Source organism: Pleurodeles waltl, chromosome 4_2 (assembly GCF_031143425.1).
Source record: "Pleurodeles waltl isolate 20211129_DDA chromosome 4_2, aPleWal1.hap1.20221129, whole genome shotgun sequence".
NCBI lineage: Eukaryota > Metazoa > Chordata > Amphibia > Caudata > Salamandridae > Pleurodeles > Pleurodeles waltl.
Window position 1 is genome coordinate 400,160,182 of NC_090443.1, and position 20,193 is coordinate 400,180,374.

General features: G+C 47.0%; 1 protein-coding gene across 1 annotated transcript in view; it reads right to left on the reverse strand.

Moving 5' to 3' along the window:
- The window catches only part of PAPPA2 (pappalysin 2), a 796,947-nt gene that overhangs the window by 275,463 nt on the left and 501,291 nt on the right, over window positions 1-20,193 (reverse strand). The window contains exons 9-10 of the mRNA XM_069231564.1: window positions 8,268-8,359; window positions 7,164-7,357 (exon numbers count right to left, since the gene is read on the reverse strand). Of these exons, the coding sequence (XP_069087665.1) occupies window positions 7,164-7,357; window positions 8,268-8,359 (286 nt within the window). The remainder of the gene's footprint in view (window positions 1-7,163; window positions 7,358-8,267; window positions 8,360-20,193) is intronic.

Here is a 20,193-nt window from a genome sequence, read left to right on the forward strand (position 1 = left end):
CCGGGGATCTGGTTCTCTAAATGTGATTTCTCTCTCTGCCCTCTACAGTCTAATGCATTATGTCTAACTGCCATGTAGTGCCCCTCCAACTTTAAAGTTAAGCAGATCAACAATCTGCTCACATTGAACCCATTTAACATAACATTTCCCCTAAACCCCCCCCTCCCTGCTACCCTCCTGGGTGAGTTTTATCATTCCCACCCACCCAACTCGCAAAGCACCTGTCGCCCCAAACCATACATACTATCTTGGGAGGTGAGCCTTTGCCTGCTTGATATACCACAGATATTAAAGAATGTAATTTACCAATTTACCTCCCGTATAGAATTAGAATATCATCCCTCCACCATCAGTTCCTGAACATGCATGTCAGTGGCCTATCCGCTGCGTCTGCTTATCGCTCGGGTGTCGAATCCACAATGTCTGCAGCTCTCCTTTGTCCCCCCGGTTGCCAAGAGAATATCCCTCCTGTATCCTTTGTATTATGCTTCATTTGTCACTTCCCTGGTTGGGCCGGAGGGCCCTCAGTCCCCCCTTCAGCAATTCCATGCAGGTGGTTGTCTCCAGCTCGTCTCTTGCCTGCCACTCTCCAGCCTTCAGGCCAGTCTCATGCCTCCTCCAGTGATGTAAAATGCCACGTCTTTGCATCTGCTACTACTCGCAATCTTGCCGCATATAACATCATATATTTCACCTCCTTGGCACGCAGCGCCTTTTTGACATCTTCAAATCATTTCCTTCAGCGCTGCACTTAGAGGGTGAAGTCTGGATAGAGATGGACCACCACATTGTCTATTCTCAGGTCTCCATGTGGCCAAGCTGCCTGCAGTATTGCATCTCTGTCTCTATAGTTCAGGATTCTAGCAATAATCGTCTGCGGTGGGGCTCCAGGCCTCGGAGGCAAGCCTGGCATTCTATGCGCCCACTCGACAGTGAAAAAGTTTGACTGCCGCTTTGGCTGCAGCTTGGTCAGCACCAGATCCTCCAAAAAGAGATCCACACTGGGGCCCTATATTCCTTCCGGTACTCCTACTATGCAGATGTTATTGCGTCTGGCCCTGCCTTCCTGGTCCTCCAGCCGGGCCGCCATCGCTGTGTTTTTTGCTTTGAGAGGGACCGCACCTGCTCCTCTAACCTCTTCGTGGTCGAGAGCAAGCCCTCAATATGTGTTTATGCCACTGCCACCTTTTCAGAGATATTCCCGAAATCTGCCCTCAGTAGGTTAACCTCAAATGTCACTGCATCCAGTTTAGGCACAATGGGCGAGATTGAGCCCCGGAGATCCTGAATGGCCACCATGATGGACCTGAGGGAAGGTTCACCACTCTATGTTATGCCTACTTCTGGAGTCTCGTCACTTGGGTCCTGTAGCTGTCCCCCAGAAGCCATCTTCACTGCGTACCTATCCAGTTTATTAGCTTGCAACGATTTGGGCTGCCGCCCCTTAACCATGTCTCAGAGGTACTGTCACTTCTTGCACTATTCCAGGCCTGGACTCCGTTTGGACCACCACCTGAGGCCCAATCATGTGTGCAAAGTATTGGGTGGTGGAGTAGATGGGGGAAGGGGAGCAACTCCATCCCCCCCAGGTTGAGCTGCTCTTTACTCTGTCCCCTGTCACCCGCCAGTCCCCTCGCTGTGGCTCTCTCCCTCAATACTGGCCAGGAAGGGTTTGCTCCCAAGGTGGGCGACGTTTTCCTCCACAACCTCTACTTCACCTGTGTTCTGCCATCTCAGGCAGCTGCCCCCTGATCTCGCTGGGCCTCCGGGGCCACAGACCATTGCTCCGTCCAGCCACTCTGCTCCCTGATGGGGGGAGAGAGGAGGGCATGATGGGGAGTCTTCACCCTCCCGTGCCCCAACTGACTTGTCTCCCTCACTTCCTCTGCCCCCGCCACCGAACCTGCAAGGGCCCTCCCATCGCCACTCCACTGCTGTTTCCGCACACAGCACCTCCACTAGACTGAGACCCGGTGGCTCGTTCTCCTTAACTGTGTGCACCTCTGCCACTGGCCACGCCACCTCAATTGCTGCTCTAGGCCCCTCCACGAATGGGCCAGTCGCCACTCACTGCTCGTTTAGTTCCCCCACTCTGCTCCAGACGCCATCTTGGCTGGGCGTTACGAACAGCAGAATCTCTTCAACCCAGCAGAACACTTGATTCCAGTCCTTACCACCCTGTCACAGCGTGTTTGTGCTTTGCAGGATCCTCGTGGGGGTCCCCTGCATTTAGTGGGGCAGGATAATTGGAGGATTTAAGGGGATTGTCCACAGGCTTTGTCAGAGCTCGTTTAACCCGCTGCCATCTTCGCCGGCGGCTTGCCACGCCCCCCCATATGTGTCATTTGTGAGCACTGATATGAGTTTACAATGAATCATTTCACGCCTTTAGACGTGGAACATGACTAACAGCTTACAAACTGTGACTATGTAAAAAAGCTTTAGTAAAACCTATGAGTACATTTTGTAGAATGAGAAGGATGATGATGAGGAACCTGCTGTTACAAAGAAAGCAGTCATCAGAAAGAGTGTTCTGATGGATATTTTAACCGCAAATTCCTCACCTTTTTAATAGAGACCAAAGCAATACCTCCAAAAAGATGGAGGATTTGAGGAGTATACCTCACAATAGCAAATCCTGCAGGATAGAGTGGGCAAAGCGGCCCTCTCTCCAAACCTATGGATCAAGGTAATAATGTCTGGTGAAGGGTTGGCCAGATGCTGATGTTGCTGCCTGATAGTTGTGCAGCACTGGAGCATCACTCGCTAACGCTGCAGTGACTGCTGTAGCTCTAGTGGAATGAACCAAAAGACACTCAGGAGGCTCCTTCTTGACTTACATATACCACATCTTTATGATAGGATTAATTTCAGGACCATCTTTCTGTGCCTCTCACCAGAGAACCCCACAAAACGCTGGTCGTCTGCTCTGTGTTGTTTAGTTCAATCACAGTAAAAGTTACGAGCTCTATTGGGGTGCAATCAATTAATTATTTTCTCCTCCTTAGATGGATGTGACAGAAACAAAAAAGTGGGGAGCGTGATAGAGTGCACCACAAAGAAAGATACAAAAAACCTTGCATAACACGTGTCTCTCTCTCTAGAGTGGAATGATGGGTGAATAATGATGGACTGGAATGTGGCCCAAGCGATCATCATTGGCTGAGATTAACTCAAGCATACCATCTATTACTTTGTTTGTTGTAGTTGATGCTCACATGGAAGGAAGACACCATTTTTGGTATAAAGAATGTCCACGTCCGGCCTCTACTGACCTTCTTCAGAACTCCGCAGTACCAGCAGAGATGGTAACGTGCAGGGGGGACTGGAGTCACTTGGAAGGTGGAATAACTTTCCCAGGGTGCTTTGAGGAAGAAATTCTGGTCCGCAAATGGCTCCACAGTAAGTGGTAGCAATAAGATCTACTCAAAGCAAGTTCCACTGGGCTCAGCCACCTTAAACCACTTCCGGGTGCACACACCACTCATGCTAAATTAGATAGCATCTATTGAGCTTATCTGCTCCAACATTCAGGGGTCTTGCCAGATGGTTGGCAATCAATGTGATCTCCTGACGGTCCAGGCAGAGCTTCTGTGCTTTTGGTCACAGCAACTCTGACCCCCACATCATCCTGTTTGAGGCAGTACCACATGGTGGACGTTTTGTTCATATGGACTTACACATGGCTTCCCATGGTGGAAGACAGAAAGGCTTTTAGAGCCAGCTAGATGGCATGAATTTTCAGTAGGTTGATGTGGTGTTTCTGCTTCAGGGGAGGAAAGAGACATCTAGTTTATTCCTTATCCAGGTTGCCCTCCCAGCCCAGAGCCAATGCGTCTGTCACCATCATGAGTTCTGGAGGGGTAGGAAGAATGGCCTGCCGAACATCAGGCTACCATCCTTTATCTACCATCGAAGGTGGCAGCTCACCTCACCTGACATGTGAATGTTAGCTGTGAGACACCTCCAGTGTTGAGCCTATTAAAGGTACGGTTCAAGTTTACAGCCTCCATTGGCACAAGGCACTAGAAGGGCACATCAGGTCAGGAGACCAAAAAGCCTCAGGACTATCCAGCTGGGAACCAAGGATGATGCAACGTTTTCTGGATCACATCTTCAATGTCCCAGATTCATTGCAGGGCCAGAAAAGCTTTGAATGCTACTGTGTACTGAACAGTAACTATTAAGGGAATCCTCTGCACCAATCAGAGATGGAATTTCAGCTTGTTGATGGAGAATCCCAGAAATGAAAGTAGCAAAACAGACATTAACAGGTGGGCCAGATTGGCAGTTACAAGCCCACCTTCAACAGTCAGTCACTGAGGTACAGGAAAACGTGTACTGCTGACCTATGTAGATTGGCCACTACCACAGCCTTGACCTTCATGAATACACAAGGGGCCAAAGTGAGCCCAAAGGGCAGAATGGCAAACCAAAAGACTTCCTTTCACAGGATGAATCTGAGGAAACTCCTGTGAGAGTGCAGCAAGAGCACATGAAAGCATGTGTCCTGAAAGTCCAAGGACGCTGGCCAGTCCCCTGGGTTTAGAGCAGACAGGATCTGGGCCAATGTTATCATGTTTATGTCCTTCAGAAGGAAGGTTTTCATTAACTCAAAATCAGCCTGAGCCTACCATCCTTTTTGTGCACCAGAAAATACACAGAATATCACCTGCTGCCTATCTCCTTCTCGAGCATCCTTTCAATTTCACCTTTTTGGCTAGCAATATTTGAACCTCTCAGGCAAGAACAGAGCTACAGTCTGCTAAATTCTGGGTGGAAGGTGTAACATTGATGAACATCCTTGCAGGAGCTTCTTGTCTTAGGTAATTGGCCATCGGCTGGGCAGGTGAAAGTGTATTCTGGTCACCACGTGCTGCAAGTGAAGCCCCATGAGGCTATCAGAGCAGTTTGGGGGCAGTGAAAGAGGAAGATGAGGACTGACCATGCTGTTGTGGGCTCCTTCTTCTGCCACCATCACTTCCACTGTAGCCTCAAAAGGCCTCAGTGGGCTCAGCATAGGCTGAGTTTGCTGCCTGTAGTGGTGAGCCAGGCCCCAGGAGAAACCCTCTCAACTTACAGTGCTATTGGTGGACCTTGCAGGTTGGAGCTAGCAAACCCAAGAAATCAGCCATAGCACGGCTAACTTGGAATCACTCCAGAATTGAATCCACTATGTCGCTGAACAGCTTTGAGTCATCGAAAAGGCATGTTCACAAGTATTCCTGGAGAAAACAGTAGTGTGCCTTCCTCAATGCATCCTCTCAATCATGAACCGTATGGGCAAAAGTATTTTGAAACTGCTCAGGAAGGGCAGGCAAGATCACTCTCGTCATGTTTCTGAATGAGTGTATGTACCTACCTAGCAGACAAAACTCTTTCAAAGAGTGTAAAGCTAAGGTGGTGGAGGAGCACACACTCTAGCCAAGAACATCTGCATATTTAGATTGTCTCCTAGTTTGAGTATTGGGAAAGGTATTATGATACACTTTGCTGGCTAAAACCTGTACTATACGGCTTTCTAGGGACGAGTGCTGAGTCAAAAAGGCTAGGTCACCTGTACTAGGTCTGTGGCATCTAGCTATAGAGTGGCACATCAGCAGCACCAAACAGAGCTTCACCCACTATGTAGACATATTGTGTGTGAGGTATTCATTGAAGGGAAATAAAGGCTCTGAAAATGAAAAGTCAGGTTGTAAAATTTGACTAAGTTTCTACAGAAGGACTGTAATTTCACAATACCTGTTTCCCTCCCTAGCAACACAGCAAAAATGTAACTTCTATCAGTGGGGGCCCCAGTGAGGAATCAAATTCTTTTTCTGATGAGGTATAAAGACCACCTACATTTTGGAGCTCTTGTCAAAGTTTATCATCAATATAGTGAGAAGGCAAATCATCAGCCCCTTCCTCATAATCCTCATGATGTGGGGGATCATGAGTTTCCAGTATATCTGAGTCTGAGCCAAACAAGGTGCTGAAGGTAGTGGTGCTGAGACAGAGACACTACCATGGTTGTGCTTAAGTGATCTCATGGACAGACAGTGCTTGAGATCAAGCAGAACCAGTCTCCATAACCAAGACCAGAGTTGAGGTTAAATGCAGGACTGACATCTTTATAGCCACAGCTGGTATCAGCAACGTCGCCCTTGGAGGCATGATCTGATGCCAACAGAGGAGGCCTAACAAAGTCATTAGGTGCCAGGGAAGACCTGTTAGTTTAAGTCCAGCATGGCGCCCCGGTGGGTACGTCATCCTGAAGGTGCTCTTGGGGTGGCCTAGATTAATCCAGTAAAGTGTCAGCATTGCCTCCTTGAGGGAATCACAGATGGCTCCAGCTGTGAAACGGGGTTGGAATCAGATGAGTTGCATGGAGGGAGGCAAGGAGTGGGGCCTTTGAGTGCTAAGTTCTCAACCTATCTCTGGGGTGGGAGTCATGGAAGGAAGTCTCTCATCTCAAGCTCTTGTATTTGTACTCAGACTTGAGCTCGTACTTCGTCTTAGACTTAGTCAAGGATGGGGTCCTGGCCCAGGGCTTGGAAAGGTAACAGGTATGTGATTTGAAGTGTGACTGACCACACTTTGTGGCTTCTGTGAATAAAGCCTTGTCTCCCAGTGAATATATCAGGGAGCATTTGTCAAAGATCTTTGAATCATACTTTGAGCTGATATACCAAAGACAGGCGGCTTGGGGATCTGTGACTGACATCTACTTCCTGCAGACATTCCTGATATACTGTCAGCAAAATTGCTTCAGAAGTTAGTCAAGCAGTAAAAACTGTTCAGGGGTGGAGCTTCAGATGCACATGGAAGGGCAGGGAAAACAAGTAATTGATGTCAGGGGTGGCGATTATGTACAACTTCCAACACTCTCACTTCTTGAGGTGCAACAAGGTTGCAAGAAAGTCTGAAGGCACCAACTATCCGTGTTTGGTAGCCACTGCTGGAAAGACTTCCGGATCGAGTCTGGCAACTATGGAATTCCAAAGATGAGGAATCGGTGGTTAGAAGTGTCCATCAGAACAATGTTTCAAAAACTGCCTTAACCTATTCCATTACAATAATTATGCTTGGCTGCCCTCACCAGCCCCTTTCCCCAAAACAGCTGCTTCTGTGAAATACAGTAGGCAAGGTCTACAGTGATCCATGGCTAACCATGACTTTACCTTTACCACTGGCTCTCCGGTTACCATGGAAACAGGACACTGACTGGGATCCTCATGGGAAGTGTAGGCCTCAGCAGCCCACTGGTCGATGTACCCCTTCGGAGTGTAGAACCCGCAGTCCATGATGCTGCTCTGCTTCTCAAAAGACTCACACACCCCATCTCCATCATGAATGTAACACAAGCTGGGTGACCCTGTAAAGGTGCAGAGTAGAGAAGACCCCTAAATGGTAAAACATTTACATATGCTATAACCAACTATTTCTCAGAAAATGTAACTAAGATGACTTGATCTCCTTTACTAGAGCACTATTCCCATTCTGACAAATAGAAGAAAATGTAACTTGATAAAAATCTAATTTTTCTCTTTCTGATCCCTACCCTACCTTGAGCATGAGACTATACATCCTCCACAATCTTAAGGCATCTCCTGACCATTTATCCCCTGTCTTCCCGTTTTAATAACTATCACTTATGTGTTCCCATCCACCAGCACTTTGAAGGATCTATTTTCGCTTGGCTAGCCAAACCTCCCATTTTTGTGTATGAATTGCTTGATATGCCATCAATATTTCAGCTGCCAGCTGACTTTCCATCTCTTAGTCTATACCAGAAGCTTTCTACCTCATTTTCAACTTTCAGTAAGTTCATTTGAAAAAACTACACTCACTCATTCAAAATCCTAGACTGTGTACAAATGATCCCTCTTCATATGATCTTTCAGCGCTCACCCCTGTTGTTTCACTGAGACCATCAAGTGCTTTTTTTGGCTTTGTAGCCTTTGGGTTATAAAGATAGAGGAGACAGCTTCTTTTTACAAAATGTAAGTCAGATTTTGGCTGTACTCACTCACGCACGGCTCCATGGTTTTCGAAAATGCTGTGCATCACATTGGCCTCACAAGTGTTAAATGCAATGGCTCATTAGAACATAGGCGATATACTCCACTGGATTACCAAATGTGACTATTGACTTAAAACCATGGTTTAATAATCTGCCCCCAGGTGCCCTTGGAGTTCTCATCGGCCCATTATATGTGCCTTAATTTCAGTATCTTGCTGTGTCCATGAATCTTTGGATGTTAAATACTAAGCACCATACTCACCCACACAATTAAATCCACTCTCTTTCTGGCATTTTCTGGAACACCCATCACCATCCAAAAGGCCTCCATCATCACACTCCTCACCCAGGCTCCTAGAGTAAATGTTAAACAATATGCAGTTATCTATTTACCTATTGCATGGTGAACCTGAACATTTATTCTCACATCCAAGTCTGTTGCGTGCTCAGTGTACCAGTAATAAAAGTCTGCATGTTGTTTCTTCATTTGGCATGCAATATGTCTCTTCCCAGAAATACTGAAACCAATGAACTCGTACAAAGCAAACAACAGACTAAGGATAAAAGCCTTGTCAGCATTTTGACCCATCTTCTTCAAATAAACAAAACAGACAACAGACTGAGGGGAGGGAGCCATGCCAATATTTTGACTCATTTTCGTCACATAATAGTAGATAGGTTATAGATTGCCTCATGTTGTCAGTATAGTATGTGTCCTGTACTGTGCTTTCATTTGCCAACTTAATGCCTAGTAAGTGTTAAAGTCTTGGTTTGCCTCAATTGAACCAATTGTACCGAGGGGTCGATTTATATGTTGGTGGAGAGGGAACTCTGTTGCAATGGCAATGGAGTTCCCTCCCCGTCAACACACTGGTACACCCGTCTGGTTTACACGGACTACAGTGGTGACTACTCTGTCACCGCCATAGCCAAAATTCTCAGACAGAGTAAGGGCCATCAGAGAATTGGCTATATGCCCATCCGCTCAATTAGTATGGGTGGACATATAGGGATTTTTTACCATCTGTAACTGCTAGACAGCCTCTAGTGGTAAGGGACAGTGAAAAACAAAAAATGCCCCCTCTCCATGGGAGGCACCTGCTATGGTATGGGGGCATTAACGTTTTGAAACTAAAAAAGAAAACAGTTTGCGTCAAGGCTCCATCATCTTGATGGAGTCCAGCACCAAACTGGGAAAAGCATTGACAGGACCGTGGTTCTTACCAATGCTTTATAAGTGATTGCCAGCTGGGTGGTCATTTATAAGTTAGGCAGGCAGCATCTCCGTCATGGCGTTGGCAGAGAAATGGGCCATGCGCCTATAATTAAACTGCGCACTAAAACACCTGATAAGAATAATATTTAATACAGAAATCCAGAACTGGAAATATTGTGTCCTGACAACGTGGAGCGGAGTGGCATCTCTAGTACAGACCTAACCCCACTGAGGGTTTAGGGCCACTAACCAGGTAAATTTTTTTTTACATATTACCATTGTAAATAAGGTCAGTTCAGAAATCATACTGTAATCAGTGGTTAAGGAGTTTAAGAATGGTCTGGGAACCATGTCACTGGTTTACCAGAACACAAATATCCAAATAGTCGATCAATGGCAGAAGTCACCTTCCATACTTATACTGTTGGATCTATTAGTAATGTCCACTGCTGCTAACCACCAAGTTCTCATAACTATCTCAGCCGCCCACATGGACATCAACTAGACTATCACCACATCACAAAAATGCAGTAACAGATTACTTCAACCCCCAAGAACACACCTACCTCTCCAATAACTGCCTTTGACTCTGTACAGTGCTCAACTGCCTTTTAGCTAGGTTTGTGCTATACAAATACCACATTTGTACATACATACAGACATAACTACCAGTGGTCCTCCATCTTACCTGAGGGTCAGTATGGCACCCATTTGGAGACATCAGACCCACCTCCCTATAAGGCACCCGTAGGGTCCTACACTTTTCGGTTCTCACAGCTATTCTGTTCATTGGGTGCATTGAAGCTCTAGTGGTATTTCTGTCTACTAAAACATCACAATCCATCAATACACTCAGGCAACCAGTTTTGCCACATGGTGTGGTTTACATGTTTCACCCCCTAAAACCCTGCCTCCAGTCCTTCAAGCTCTGGATGTCTGCCATACACCTTGAATTAAATCCAATGAAAATCAAATGTGTCCTCCTCCATATGGAGCACAAACAAAGTTAGTATTAGCTATTTAACATGTGTCCTGAGGAGTCAGCCCACACAAAAGCATACTGCTCAAGGTAGCAAGCTTCTACTGTGAACTTTGATGTTCAAGGACCAAACATTTGCCAGGTATGGTAAAATACTTTGTCCCTCCCACCAGTGTTTGCTTCAATGAAGAAGGCTTTAAGTCTGCACACATAGGGTTGAGGAACATGCCCTACTGAAAAGAGCACACAATTCCACCAAAGCTACTCTGAAAGAAGTCATTTATACCATCATGAACCAAATCAACAGCCACTACAAATGTCACCAAGCATGTCATTACCACTCCATGACGGCTGACCTTGAAAGCCTGCCTTAAATTTGAAAAAATGTTGTAATAATTATAAAGCTTTCAAAACCATTGAGTAAAACAATCTCGCCAACAAACTTTTGATCTTAGGCGGTCAAAAGGCAGCCCTTTAACCCAATATCCCCCAAAAAAGAAACCCAGACATCCCATATGGAAAAGACTAGCAAACAAGCAATAACCTGCTATGTTCCGAAAGTCTGGTGTTCCTGTGCATATAGCAAAGGCTATCCTCACTCCCTTCTAGTGATCTAGTGAGGAAGGATCTACAACTATTTCTGTTATAGAAAAGTCAGTCTCTTTCTCCACATGCTTCGGCCTACAGGTATTTCTAAGTGCTTGTAACATGACCTAAAGCTTACTGCTTTCAATTACTCAACTATGATCATTTGAACACTAAGGCCCACATTACAAGTAGCCTATATAAATTTGATGTGTACTGTAACTCTTTTTACTCCTCATATCAGAATTATGAGTTGCGCATATTAGTTATTGGTTGACATACAATATGTATCTCTAGAATAAATTTCAGCAGGTCGAACCTGCCAATATTTAAAAGAGGGGAAAAATGATTTGAAAATACCAGGACATGCTGATTTTGGGATGGTAGGCACCGAAATCCAGATGTTCTGCTCCATTTCTACATAAAATTTATAAGAATTGGGTAAGGTCCAAGTCAATCTCAAGGCGTTATCTAGAGTTTTGTAGAAATGGACTTTGTCCAAAATTTGGCACGTACTCTAACATCCACCAAACTCTATATCCTCCCTAAATCTTGCATCCAGGACATAATTGGACAACGTTTGCAAACCTTTACAAATATGTCATTATAAACAATTTATCTCTTTGTACAGTAATATGTGCACAGCAAGTAACACCTCCAGACCAGCCCACCAAATTTAGAACAGCATCACTGACAAGAACTGGAACACTGCTCTCAATTCCCACTGATCTGAACACAGCAACAACCTCCACAAAGCCATCAGGAATTTCAATAATTGGGTCACCTCCTGCGCTGACTCCCAGGTAATGCCAGGTAAGTTGGTACACAGAGGAACACAGAATAATGAAACCCTACTGAAAACAAATGGAGCACAAATGGAGTATGAGCCAATGCAATGGAAACAGGAGCATGTTACAATCCGCCCTGAGACACTACCACCAAATGATCCAGACCACTGGCAGACTGCATCGATGCCAGAACAAAGAGAAGCAAAGACATCTTCACCATTGTGAATGAGTTCACCTCACCAGTAGCCACCTCCAACTCAATTACTCCCTCACAGGACTTCTGCAACATTCTTTCTCAATTCTTCAGCAACAAAATCAACAGCAACCGGATCCAACAGGGCTCAAAGAACCAAAGCTAACCACCTGGCCCATCATCACCCTAGAAGATACTGTTGCCACCATGAAGTCTGTTCACTCTGGCTCCATCGGACCACTGTACTCTGTACTCCTACTTTATAGAACTTCAACCCATCAGTGTCATGCTCACAACCATTTTGATTGTCTCCACCTCTTTCGTGACCTTCCCAGAGGCTGGAAACATGGAACTGTCTTCTGCTGCTGAAGTAACTGTCCAAGGAACCTTCAATGCTCACCAACTACAGACCAATCTCCATGCTAATATTCACTACCAGGGTCTTAGTGAAAATCATCAACAGATGCCTTACTGAATACATCAAAGGCCACCAACTTCTCAACACCACTCAGTCTGGTTTCAGACCCAACCACAGCATGGAAACTGCCCTCACTGTAGCCACAGATGACTAAGGACAGAAAATACACAACAGCCCCCATCCTCCTGGACTTCTCTGCAGTATTTGACAAGGTCTTGTTCCCCATCCTCTTCCAACCCCTACACAAGAACATACTCCAAGGACATGCACTCTGATTGATCTGCTCCTTCCTGACTACAAAGATGCAGTCAGGCAGCTTGAAACCGTACACCTTAGACGCCCATAACCTCATCTGCAGCTATGCAACAATCTTTCCTGAGCCCAATCCTTTTCAATGCATACATGGTCCCCATAGCTAGCACCATCTACCCTCACAATGTCAATGTCTGCTACTACCCCGGAGACATGCAACTCATTCTACCCCTCTTGGACATGATGGCCAGTACCTAGATAGATTCAAGGCCTACATGACTGAATTTGCCAACTGGATGAAGACAAACTGTCAGAAGCGCAATGACAACAAGACCAAAATTATGATCTTTGGGAAGAGCACTTTACTGCTGGACTCTACTTTGTGGCTGTAAGGAAATGCCTCCTTGGCATGGATGCCCCCTGACTTTTTGCCTTTGCTGATGCTATGTTTACAATTGAAAGTGTGCTGAGGCTTGCTAACCAGGCCCCAGCACCAGTGTTCTTTCCCTAACCTGTACTTTTGTATCCACAATTGGCAGACCCTGGCATCCAGATAAGTCCCTTGTAACTGGTACTTCTAGTACCAAGGGCCCTGATGCCAAGGAAGGTCTCTAAGGGCTGCAGCATGTCTTATGCCACCCTGGAGACCTCTCACTCAGCACAGACACACTGCTTGCCAGCTTGTGTGTGCTAGTGAGGACAAAACGAGTAAGTCGACATGGCACTCCCCTCAGGGTGCCATGCCAGCCTCTCACTGCCTATGCAGTATAGGTAAGACACCCCTCTAGCAGGCCTTACAGCCCTAAGGCAGGGTGCACTATACCATAGGTGAGGGTACCAGTGCAGGAGCATAGTACCCCTACAGTGTCTAAACAAAACCTTAGACATTGTAAGTGCAGGGTAGCCATAAGAGTATATGGTCTGGGAGTCTGTTTTACACGAACTCCACAGCACCATAATGGCTACACTGAAAACTGGGAAGTTTGGTATCAAACTTCTCAGCACAATAAATGCACACTGATGCCAGTGTACATTTTATTGCAAAATACACCCCAGAGGGCACCTTAGAGGTGCCCCCTGAAACTTAACCGACTATCTGTGTAGGCTGACTAGTTCCAGCAGCCTGCCACACTAGAGACATGTTGCTGGCCCCATGGGGAGAGTGCCTTTGTCACTCTGAGGCCAGTAACAAAGCCTGCACTGGGTGGGGATGCTAACACCTCCCCCAGGCAGGAGCTGTAACACCTGGCGGTGAGCCTCAAAGGCTCACCCCTTTGTCACAGCACCGCAGGACACTCCAGCTAGTGGAGTTGCCCGCCCCCTCCGGCCCGGCCCCCACTTTTGGCGGCAAGGCCGGAGAAAATAATGAGAATAACAAGGAGGAGTCACTGGCCAGTCAGGACAGCCCCTAAGGTGTCCTGAGCTGAGGTGACTCTAACTTTTAGAAATCCTCCATCTTGCAGATGGAGGATTCCCCCAATAGGGTTAGGATTGTGACCCCCTCCCCTTGGGAGGAGGCACAAAGAGGGTGTACCCACCCTCAGGGCTAGTAGCCATTGGCTACTCACCCCCCAGACCTAAACACGCCCTTAAATTTAGTATTTAAGGGCTACCCTGAACCCTAGAAAATTAGATTCCTGCAACAACAAGAAGAAGGACTGCCTAGCTGAAAACCCCTGCAGAGGAAGACCAGAAGACAACAACTGCCTTGGCTCCAGAAACTCACCGGCCTGTCTCCTGCCTTCCAAAGAACTCTGCTCCAGCGACGCCTTCCAAAGGGACCAGCGACCTCTGAATCCTCTGAGGACTGCCCTGCTTCGACGACGACAAGAAACTCCCGAGGACAGCGGACCTGCTCCAAAAAGACTGCAACTTTGTTTCAAGAAGCAGCTTTAAAGAACCCTGCATCTCCCCGCAAGAAGCGTGAGACTTGCAACACTGCACCCGGCGACCCCGACTCGGCTGGTGGAGAACCAACACCTCAGGGAGGACCCCCGGACTACTCTACGACTGTGAGTACCAAAACCTGTCCCCCCTGAGCCCCCACAGCGCCGCCTGCAGAGGGAATCCCGAGGCTTCCCCTGACTGCGACTCTCTGAAACCTAAGTCCCGACGCCTGGAAAAGACCCTGCACCCGCAGCCCCCAGGACCTGAAGGACCGGACTTTCACTGGAGAAGTGACCCCCAGGAGTCCCTCTCCCTTGCCCAAGTGGAGGTTTCCCCGAGGAAGCCCCCCCCTTGCCTGCCTGCAGCGCTGAAGAGATCCGTTGATCTCTCATAGACTAACATTGCAAACCCGACGCTTGTTTCTACACTGCACCCGGCCGCCCCCGCGCTGCTGAGGGTGAAATTTCTGTGTGGGCTTGTGTCCCCCCCGGTGCCCTACAAAACCCCCCTGGTCTGCCCTCCGAAGACGCGGGTACTTACCTGCAAGCAGACCGGAACCGGGGCACCCCCTTCTCTCCATTCTAGCCTATGCGTTTTGGGCACCACTTTGAACTCTGCACCTGACCGGCCCTGAGCTGCTGGTGTGGTAACTTTGGGGTTGCTCTGAACCCCCAACGGTGGGCTACCTTGGACCAAGAACTGAACCCTGTAAGTGTCTCACTTACCTGGTAAAACTAACAAAAACTTACCTCCCCCAGGAACTGTGAAAATTGCACTGTGTCCACTTTTGAAATAGCTATTTGTCAATAACTTGAAAAGTATACATGCAATTGAAATGATTCAAAGTTCCTAATGTACTTACCTGCAATACCTTTCAAACAAGATATTACATGTTAAATTTGAACCTGTGGTTCTTAAAATAAACTAAGAAAAGATATTTTTCTATAACAAAACCTATTGGCTGGATTTGTCTCTGAGTGTGTGTACCTCATTTATTGTCTATGTGTATGTACAACAAATGCTTAACACTACTCCTTGGATAAGCCTACTGCTCGACCACACTACCACAAAATAGAGCATTAGTATTATCTATTTTTACCACTATTTTACCTCTAAGGGGAACCCTTGGACTCTGTGCATGCTATTCCTTACTTTGAAATAGCACATACAGAGCCAACTTCCTACATTGGTGGATCAGCGGTGGGGTACAAGACTTTGCATTTGCTGGACTACTCAGCCAATACCTGATCACACGACAAATTCCAAAATTGTCATTAGAAATTGATTTTTGCAATTTGAAAAGTTTTCTAAATTCTTAAAAGACCTGCTAGGGCCTTGTGTTAGATCCTGTTTAGCATTTCTTTTAGAGTTTAAAAGTTTGTAAAAGTTTGAATTAGAACCTAGAACTAGTTGTAGATTCTTAAAAAGTATTCCAACTTTTAGAAGCAAAATGTCTAGCACAGATGTGACTGTGGTGGAACTCGACACCACACCTTACCTCCATCTACAGATGAGAGAGCTAAGGTCACTCTGTAAACTAAAGAAAATAACAATGGGCCCCAAACCTACCAAAGTACAGCTCCAGGAGCTTTTGGCAGAGTTTGAAAAGGCCAACCCCTCTGAGGGTGGCAACTCAGAGGATGAAGATAGTGACTTGGAGGGAAATTCCCCCCCTCCAGTCCTACTTAGGGAGAGCAGGGCTACTCAAGCCCTGACTCCACAAATAATAGTCAGAGATGCTGGTTCCCTCACAGGAGGGACCAACAACTCTGAAATCACTGAGGATAACCCCAGTGAAGAGGACATCCAGTTAGCCAGGATGGCCAAAAGATTGGCTTTGGAAAGACAGATCCTAGCCATAGAGAGGGAAAGACAAGAGATGGGCCTAGGACCCATCAATGGTGGCAGCAACATAAATAGGGTCAGAGATTCTCCTGACATGTTGAAAATCCCTAAAGGGATTGTAACTAAATATGAAGATGGTGATGACATCACCAAATGGTTCACAGCTTTTGAGAGGGCTTGTGTAACCAGAAAAGTGAACAAATCTCACTGGGGTGCTCTCCTTTGGGAAATGTTCACAGGAAAGTGTAGGGATAGACTCCTCACACTCTCTGGAAAAGATGCAGAATCTTATGACCTCATGAAGGGTACCCTGATTGAGGGCTTTGGATTCTCCACTGAGGAGTATAGGATTAGATTCAGGGGGGCTCAAAAATCCTCGAGCCAGACCTGGGTTGACTTTGTAGACTACTCAGTAAAAACACTAGATGGTTGGATTCAAGGCAGTGGTGTAAGTAATTATGATGGGCTGTACAATTTATTTGTGAAAGAACACCTGTTAAGTAATTGTTTCAATGATAAACTGCATCAGCATCTGGTAGACCTAGGACCAATTTCTCCCCAAGAATTGGGAAAGAAGGCGGACCATTGGGTCAAGACAAGGGTGTCCAAAACTTCCACAGGGGGTGACCAAAAGAAAGGGGTCACAAAACCTCCCCAGGGGAAAGGTGGTGAGACAGCCAAAAATAAAAATAGTCAAGAGTCTTCTACAGGCCCCCAAAAACCTGCACAGGAGGGTGGGCCCAGAGCCTCTTCACAAAACAATCCTGGGTACAAGGGTAAAAACTTTGATCCCAAAAAGGCCTGGTGTCGAAACTGTAGTCAGTCTGGACACCAAACTGGAGACAAGGCCTGTCCCAAGAAAAGTTCCACTCCAAACTCCAATCCAGGTAACACTGGAATGGCTAGTCTCCAAGTGGGATCAACAGTGTGCCCAGAGCAAATCAGGGTCCACACTGAAGCTACTCTAGTCTCTGAGGGTGGGGTGGATTTAGCCACACTAGCTGCCTGGCCTCCTAACATGCAAAAATACAGGCAGCAGCTCTTTATTAATGGGACAAGTGTAGAGGGCCTGAGGGATACAGGTGCCAGTGTCACCATGGTGACAGAGAAACTGGTTTCCCCTGGCCAATACCTGACTGGAAAAACTTATACAGTCACCAATGCTGACAATCAAACTAAAGCACATCCCATGGCAATGGTAACTTTAGAATGGGGAGGGGTCAATGGCCTGAAACAGGTGGTGGTCTCCTCAAACATCCCAGTAGACTGTCTGCTTGGAAATGACCTGGAGTCCTCAGCATGGGCTGAGGTAGAACTAAAAACCCATGCAGCCATGCTGGGTATCCCTGAACTGGTGTGTGTAAAAACAAGAGCACAATGCAAGGCACAGGGTGAAAAAGTAGAGCTGGAGTCTGGAAAAATGGCCCAGCCTACCAAGAGAAAAGGAAAGTCAGTTGGGAAACCAACTGCCACACAGTCAGAAAAAGAGAACCTCTCTTCTCAGGAAGAAGTTCTGCCCTCTGAGGGAACTGAGCCTTTGGAGCTTGAACCTTATCAGGTTGAGCTCTTAGGCCCAGGGGGACCCTCAAGGGAGGAGCTGTGTAAGGGACAAGAAACCTGTCCCTCTCTTGAAGGCCTTAGGCAGCAAGCTGCAGAAGAGTCCAAGGGCAAGAAAAATGGAACACATAGGGTCTATTGGGAAGATGGACTCCTGTACTCTGAGGCCAGAGACCCCAAACCTGGGGCCACTAGGAGAGTGGTAGTGCCTCAGTCGTTCAGAGAGTTTATTCTGACCTTAGCCCATGATATTCCCCTTGCTGGGCATTTGGGACAAACCAAGACGTGGGAGAGGTTAGTCAACCACTTCTACTGGCCCAATATGTCCCAGAAGGTTAAGGAGTTTTGCTTCTCCTGCCCCACCTGTCAATCCAGTGGTAAGACAGGTGGGCACCCAAAGGCCCCCCTCATTCCACTTCCAGTGGTGGGGGTCCCCTTTGAAAGAGTGGGTGTGGACATAGTTGGTCCACTGGAACCTCCCACAGCCTCAGGAAATATGTACATCCTAGTAGTAGTGGATCATGCTACTAGGTATCCTGAAGCTATTCCCCTTAGGTCGACTACTGCCCCTGCAGTAGCCAAGGCCCTCATTGGTATCTTTACCAGAGTGGGTTTCCCTAAGGAGGTGGTGTCTGACAGAGGTACCAACTTCATGTCAGCATACCTAAAACACATGTGGAATGAGTGTGGAGTGACTTACAAATTCACTACACCATACCATCCACAAACTAATGGCTTAGTTGAGAGATTCAACAAGACATTAAAAGGCATGATCATGGGGCTCCCAGAAAAACTCAAAAGGAGATGGGATGTCCTCTTGCCATGTCTGCTTTTTGCTTACAGAGAGGTGCCACAGAAGGGAGTAGGATTCTCACCCTTTGAACTTCTGTTTGGCCACCCTGTAAGGGGACCACTTGCTCTTGTTAAAGAAGGCTGGGAGAGACCTCTTCATGAGCCTAAACAAGACATAGTGGACTATGTACTTGGCCTTCGCTCTAGAATGGCAGAGTACATGGAAAAGGCAACCAAAAACCTTGAGGCCAGCCAACAGCTCCAGAAGTTTTGGTATGACCAAAAGGCTGCACTGGTGGAGTTCCAACCAGGGCAGAAAGTCTGGGTTCTGGAGCCTGTGGCTCCCAGGGCACTCCAGGACAAATGGAGTGGCCCTTACCCAGTGCTAGAAAGGAAGAGTCAGGTGACCTACCTGGTGGACCTGGGCACAAGCAGGAGCCCCAAGAGGGTGATCCATGTGAACCGCCTTAAGCTCTTCCATGACAGGGCTGATGTGAATCTGTTGATGGTAACAGATGAGGATCAGGAGGCAGAGAGTGAACCTCTCCCGATCTTCTGTCATCAGACCCAAAAGATGGCTCAGTAGATGGAGTGATCTACTCAGACACCCTCTCTGGCCAACAGCAAGCTGATTGTAGGAGAGTCCTACAACAGTTTCCTGAACTCTTCTCCTTAACCCCTGGTCAGACACACCTGTGTACCCATGATGTGGACACAGGAGACAGCATGCCTGTCAAAAACAAAATCTTTAGACAGTCTGACCATGTTAAGGAAAGCATCAAGGTGGAAGTCCACAAGATGCTAGAATTGGGAGTAATTGAGAGCTCTGACAGCCCCTGGGCTAGCCCAGTGGTCTTAGTCCCCAAACCTCACACCAAAGATGGAAAGAAAGATATGAGGTTTTGTGTGGATTACAGAGGGCTCAATTCTGTCACCAAGACAGATGCTCATCCAATTCCTAGAGCTGATGAGCTCATAGATAAATTAGGTGCTGCCAAATTCTTAAGTACCTTTGACTTGACAGCAGGGTACGGGCAAATAAAAATGGCACCTGGAGCAAAAGAGAAAACAGCATTCTCCACACCTGATGGGCATTATCAGTTTACTGTTATGCCCTTTGGTTTAAAGAATGCCCCTGCCACCTTCCAAAGGTTGGTGAATCAAGTCCTTGCTGGCTTGGAGTCCTTTAGCACAGCTTATCTTGATGATATTGCTGTCTTTAGCTCCACCTGGCAGGATCACCTGGTCCACCTGAAGAAGGTTTTGAAGGCTCTGCAATCTGCAGGCCTCTCTATCAAGGCATCCAAATGCCAGATAGGGCAGGGAACTGTGGTTTACTTGGGCCACCTTGTAGGTGGAGGCCAAGTTCAGCCACTCCAACCCAAGATCCAGACTATTCTGGACTGGGTAGCTCCAAAAACCCAGACTCAAGTCAGGGCATTCCTTGGCTTGACTGGGTATTACAGGAGGTTTGTGAAGGGATATGGATCCATTGTGACAGCCCTCACTGAACTCACCTCCAAGAAAATGCCCAAGAAAGTAAACTGGACTGTGGAATGCCAACAGGCCTTTGACACCCTGAAACAAGCAATGTGCTCAGCACCAGTTCTAAAAGCTCCAGATTATTCTAAGCAGTTCATTGTGCAGACAGATGCCTCTGAACATGGGATAGGGGC